The following is a 6,233-nucleotide window of genomic DNA, read 5'->3' as shown; positions in this document are numbered from 1 at the left end:
TCAGTTACTTTCTGAGCTCCTTGGCATCTGAGCATGGATATAAAGTCATCAGGTAGATTTCAATGGTAATGTTTTTCACTTCTACTAATTAACATGACACAAATTTTTATGCTTCCTCCTCAAATATAATTCATTTTTTAAAAAATTGTTGATTTTAACTTTGAAGTTTAACTTCAAAAAAAAACATCTTTCAGAAAAAACTTTACAATGGCACATTATAACTCTGGCCTTGATGTGTCTACGTGGAATAACATTTCTGAAATTAATTGACACTGTGTGATGAGAGGTATAGTGTTCAGAACACCTGATTTCATTTAAACATGGAGTGTTCTCAATAGTCGTGTAAAGAAACACAAGGGGAAAGTGCTGAATAGCTAGTGTGTTACATCTAATAATTTAAACAAACTTAAAAATATTATGTGACAGACCTCATTACTGTTGCACCATTTTACAGATGAGAAGGTTGAAGCTCAGAGGATTAGTTTACCTAGTACAAAGCTTCAAAGCCAGGACTAGGCTGTCTGACATCTAACCATTATCCTATAACACCTCTCAACTTCTGTTCCTATTTTAATACAGGGGGACTTATGTTGTTTATGTCTACATTTTCTAAATTCTATGCTTGAATTAAAATTACCAAATATTCATGAAAATGTCATAAACATTCAACAAACTAAGACTTCATTGGTGCTTTATATTGTTTTAGAATTGAGAAAACTTTGGAAGAGATGACACTGTGGAAATTGCTATTATTTCCCTTTTCATTTTCTTTTGGGGAAAAGAAAATGTAGCTCCTGCCTGCTGTTTTATAAATTGAATCTTGTGAAGAGTTTATAAATACTTGAAGAAAGCATCCTATTATGTGTGTCAGGAAACAAAGAATGCTACTTATAAAAGTTGTTGGAAACCCCATTATCAGATCCCTGGCATGTGAAACTAGCTAAGAAAATACACAACCAAAATTCTGTTAGGTTAAGTCCTAATTACAGAGATATAGGGGAAAAAAAGTCACATTAAAAGTTAATTTCTCCCTTGATTTATAGGGAGACTCTGCTGCCATCAGTCTCGAAGTGGTCATTGAAGAATATCTCTATGGATATAAGGTAGGAATAGTGTTATATAAATGAATTTCTTTGTGTGCAAATGTATTTGAATTGTATTAATATTTATGTTGTTTCAGTATTTTTCAAAATATGATCGAATTACCTAGATTGAAAAATATTTACATGCTTATTAAAATGAATGATTTTAATCTAATTCATACATTAAATTTTGAACTTCTGGTAATTGGGGTTCAGAATCTGCATTTCAACAAGTTCATGGAAAGATGATCATTTTCTTTAAGTTGTAACATAAGGTAACTTTTATAACACCCTCAACAGTTACTGGTCTAACTACTAAGACCACTCACTACCTTAGGGGTGCAAGAATTCTCCTTAATTGCTCTGTTCTGTTTCCACTGACATTGGTTATAATTTTCAAGTACAGTTGTGTATGTGTTATACGTATGTTTCATGTGATTGCTTTTTTTTTCAAAGAATGTTTATTTGATTTCCAAAATCTAAGAAAAGTCTCCTAATACTAAATAAGGCATTTAAACATTGACACTTTTCTTTCAAAGCAAATACTTTCATTTCTCCTTCAAAAATTATGGGAAGAAGCAAGGCATGGTGGTGCACACATTTAATCCCAGCACTTGGGAGGCAAATGCAGGCCAATCTCTGTGAGATCAAGGCCAGCCTGGTTTACATGGGGAGTTTCAGGCCAGCTGGGGCTACAGAGAGATCCTGTCTCAAAAAGAAATATGAGAAGACCATCAACCCTTGACCTCTCTTCTGGCATGATCAAGGAGTCTTTGAAAGAATGATTTTCTTGACAGGCAAGGAAAATTTTATATATGTAATTATATAAATGTAATTGTATGTGTATAATTTATATATACTATACAACTCAAGTACTTATTTGACATGGAAGACAAATTATCTTTTATCCCTATATATAATATGATTTATGTGTCATTTATGTGTGTTTTTATCTAGGACACTTGAGAAAGCATAATGTCTTTAATGAATTTTTATATTTCTAGGCTCTGAGTTCTAATAAACTAAGGTTAATAAAAGGTCAAATTATTCCCAATGCCTTGTGAACAGAAAGAGTGTTAGATAGTTCTATACCTTTGGCAACAAGTTGCAGGTTTTGCTGTCTAATCCTTTTTGAGAGGTGAGAGTTGGGTAAATACAGAAGCTGGCACTGTGGTCATGTCACTAATACTTCTGAACAAAGGAAAATTAAAAGACAACAATGAAATCTGAATACCTGTGGAATGCCTGCCCAGTTTTAGCATGCGCAGAGCTCTGAGCAACCTCAAAACTTGGACCAGGCGCCCTACGTTTTCTAGCTCCTGTGTGGTATGGCTGCCACTTAGGCTCTCCACCAGAAGAGTAATATAGAAGGGCAGGATGGCAAGGAGGTCTATGATGTTGGGCACCTTCCTCAGGAAGCGACACCTGTCCTTTACACAGAGGAAGCGCAAGATGAACTCCCCGGTGAACCAGCTGATGCACACATACTCCAAGATCTCCAGCAGCTGCAGGTTGAGCCAGCTTAACTCTGCTGACATCAGGGCCATGTTGACAATGGATACTGCCACAAAAATGATAGAGATGACCCCAAAGATTCGGGCTGCTGTGGAAGACCCAGGTTTCTCCAGGATATCCCAGAGCTTCTGGCGGACAGTGGGACAAGGTCCTTGTGAGAAGTCCTGTTCACTCTCATGTTGACTTTCCTGGTCATCTGTGTCCTTCTTAAAGTCTAGAGTTTCACTCAGCTCCTTTCTTCTGAAGTATCTTTCAGAGAAGAGAGCTTGGTGATTAGTTTAAAAAATCACAGAGGTACAAGAGAATTAAACTTGACAGAGAGGTCGCACTTTCATCTCAATAAAACAGTAAATGTCTATTCATATTTTACCCAGGTTGGCCCCTGCCCATAGTATACAAGACTTTCCCACCCATGACTATGACTTTTTAAAAAATGGCATCTTCTTATGCAAATAAGATTTATATATAAGCAGGCAACTTTGGATCAATGAATTCTTATGACTTGTTTTCTGATCAAAAGAACATCTGTCTACAGTCTGCAACATTTATGTGTGTGAAGGAAATGTATCCAGGAAGGAATGGTGGGATAACAGCAAGTCACCATCAAAGCCTATAACCATCCATTCAAGGAACTAATCGTCTAAAGAGGTTCTCCAGGCAAGTTTTTCAAAGTTGAAAGTCCTGGTTTAATGAATTATAAACCACACCAAGAACTTTCATTACTAAGTATCTTTTGAAGCACAGCTTTGGTGATTTAGTTATCTAATCACCAAATATTTACTGCAAGTCAGACCTCTCTGAACTTCCACACGAGATTAGTATATAAGTCATTGGAATAAAATGAACGAGAGGTTTATTTTTTTAAAAGTTCGGTGCACAAGTTGACTTTAGTATTGATTTCCAGCCCTGCACAGCCACCTTACCTAGCAGCCCGAGATAGCCACACCTACTCACAGGGCTGGGTTTACAGAAGCTTATATCTAGCTTCCAGTCTTTGCAGGTACTTCCCTCTCTCCACCCACCTAGCAGCCCTGAGGGTACCTGTCCCTGCAGCAGGAGTCGATGCTGAGTTCGTCGATGCCCCAGTACTGGATCTCCTGAAGGAAGGAGAGTGCACACAGCTGCTCCATGACGTGCAGGCGGCCGGTGCGGTAGTAATGCAGAACATAGCGGAACGCCTGCGAGCTGCGGTCGAAGAAGTACTCGTTGTCCACCGGGTTGGCATCATCGCAAAGCTCCAGGGGGCTGGGCGCGGCAGCGAGGCCACCCAGGCGGCGGTAGGAGGCCACCACCACGGCCAGCTTGCCCAGGCGCGTGTGCGGGAAGCAGGACAGCGCCTGCTGCGAGAGCACGAAGCGGCTGCCGCCCACATTCACTGTGAAGCAGTCCCCGAGCGCTAAGGGCTCCCCTTCGCCCTCGCTGCAGAACACACTGGAGTCCAGCGAGGTCAGGGAGCCGCTGTCCAGAGATGAGGAGTCCAGCAGGGGCCGCCTGCGGGGAGACAGCTCCATCCCGGCTGCCTTGGCCTGAAAGCACCACCAAGTTGGGAAGGCGCTGGTGGAAGCCTGGGTGCCAGCGAGGGCGGTGGCACGGCCCGGGGATCTCCCAGGCTCCCGAGGGAGAAGCCTCCCACTCGCGCACCCCTTCTCTCTCCACCCCCCAGCTCGCTTTCCGCGGCGTCGCTAGGGAGCTGCGAGTGCGCGGTAGAGAGAGGAGGCTCCGAGCGCAGGAGTGGTAGCGCACAGGGAACCGGTCATGTGTGGTCCAGGCCTGTACAACCCCAGGACACACTGCCGGTCCTGGTGGCCCTTTCTAGATGTAGGTAGCCAATGCCCTTAACTTTGTAATTGAGGTTCCCCAGCCCAGACGGTGTAACTGATTCAACATCTGGAGGCTCCTGGGGGTGGGGGTGGGGGGCAAGGGAGGGAGGAGCAGGGAGAAGATGACTCTTAGCCCTGGGAAAGAAAGGGAATCGTCACACTCACTTGTCCCCTCTGCACACCTAAAGTTCTGAAACGGAGGCTATGGTAGCCTGGTCTGAGTCCCTTCTAACTTGATTTAGAAGCGTCACTGCTCTTTTACTGTAAATTCTTCACTTTGGGGTGTTCTTTTGGGGGGGTGCACGTGGAAGAGCGTGTCTCCGGTACCAGTCTTAAGGTTTCCGCCCACTTCTCTCTGGTCCCCATCTGTCACTCATGATCCAATTTTTCCGCTCCTCCTTCTTTAGGTTTTGACCTCCTAGTTGAAAAACAAGGCTAGTTAACGATTTTCAAGTCCTAGCGAGTCACCAAACACCAGGGTATTCCAGCCCCTCGCTTGTCCTTGAGCGGTGAGAAACTCTACACTCTTCGTAAGTTTCAGAGGAACAGGCATCATGGGTGCATTCTCCAGCACAAAGGGGAGAAAAAAAAGAAGGCAGAAAGACAAGGAATAGAACAAGCGTGGGCTGGTGCAGGAGTTTAAATAACAGCGACCCCACTGTCAGAGAGGGAGTCAAGTTCAAGTGATCAGGTGATATTAGCATTGTGCCCACTGGCCTTCCGGAGCTGCGCCCCAACCTGTGGGACGCGGGGCAGGTGGGGTGGGAGGGAAGTACTATGACTCACCTGTAGTTTCTGGTACACCTGGGAGGCGCAGAGCCGGCTCAGCTGATAATGCAGCAGCAGTTGTTTCAGTCTCCCGGTCGGTCTACACGTGAGAAATTCGACTTCAGGAAGGGAAAATGCTCACAGTTGAGCTTGGCAGCTCTCGCTGTCTCGCTGCGCCTGCACCCGCCTCCTGGACCAGGACTCGCACAGACTGCCGCCCCCGCCCTTGTTCAAACTCCCTTGGAACCAGCACCTGGAGGTCCCTAGCTCCACAATGCAGAATAGACTGAGAGGAAAGAGAGAGGTTAGACTTGGAGAGGGAAGAGGTGCCCAGTCACACTGAGTGTTACATCCGCCCTGAAGTTGCTTCAAGAATTATTGCCACCGATTCCCAGTCCCCTCCCTCTGTCTCTACAAAAGAAGTTCCCAAATTTCCAAACTGGTAAAGTGTGCTGAAGGATGGTTTATTAACTCCTTCCCAGGGCACACGGCTCAAAGGTTTCTCTTTATTGTTAGTACACATCTACATTCTGCATTTCTCACGTCTTGGCCAAGGAAAGTGAATCGGGCTCAATTTAGTTACTTTCTGTAGTAGTTCTAGAACATATGTTGTTAGAAAGAGATGAGCATGTAACTTATGGTAGTGGGGAGATGGGAACTGATCAGAAGCATAGTCCTTTGGTTCTGGCTTTACCAAGTGACTATATGGAACGTTTCACTGTCATGTGCTTTCTGGAATTCAGTGCCTCAGAAAACCGTCCAATCTTAATAAAAATAGCAATCGTTTATTGCCTGCTAACTTTATACCAGGAAGTTTTGCTGACTCTTTACTCATCCAATATTTTGTTTAGTCATAATAACAATACTATGGAATATAAGGTACTAGCTACCTGAAGGAGAAACAGAGAGAAAGAAGTTAAGATTTACCTAGGGTTACATTCAAATGCAGGACTCAATGTCAGAGACTGCCTTCATAAGCAGAATATGTGGAAATAATTTTTTGTTGATTTTTAAATAAATCAAAGCTGAGTTATTTTTCCTCTACTTT

The 6,233-nt window shown here is 43.4% G+C and overlaps 1 protein-coding gene across 1 annotated transcript in view; it reads right to left on the bottom strand.

Annotated features, from left to right (window-relative positions):
* Positions 1–5,823, bottom strand: part of Kcnv1 (potassium voltage-gated channel modifier subfamily V member 1) — an 8,929-nt gene extending 3,106 nt beyond the window's left edge. Inside the window, exons 1-3 of the mRNA XM_008851480.1 lie at positions 5,204–5,823; positions 3,639–4,835; positions 2,317–2,846 (exon numbers count right to left, since the gene is read on the bottom strand). Of these exons, the coding sequence (XP_008849702.1) occupies positions 2,317–2,846; positions 3,639–4,108 (1,000 nt within the window). The 5' untranslated portion in view covers positions 4,109–4,835; positions 5,204–5,823. The remainder of the gene's footprint in view (positions 1–2,316; positions 2,847–3,638; positions 4,836–5,203) is intronic.
* Positions 5,824–6,233: the final 410 nt, after the last annotated feature.

The sequence above is a fragment of the Nannospalax galili genome, unplaced genomic scaffold (assembly GCF_000622305.1).
Source record: "Nannospalax galili isolate Female #2095 unplaced genomic scaffold, S.galili_v1.0 scaffold284, whole genome shotgun sequence".
NCBI lineage: Eukaryota > Metazoa > Chordata > Mammalia > Rodentia > Spalacidae > Nannospalax > Nannospalax galili.
The sequence above is the reverse complement of the archived record's forward strand: the minus strand, read 5'-3'. Positions and strand labels throughout refer to the sequence as shown.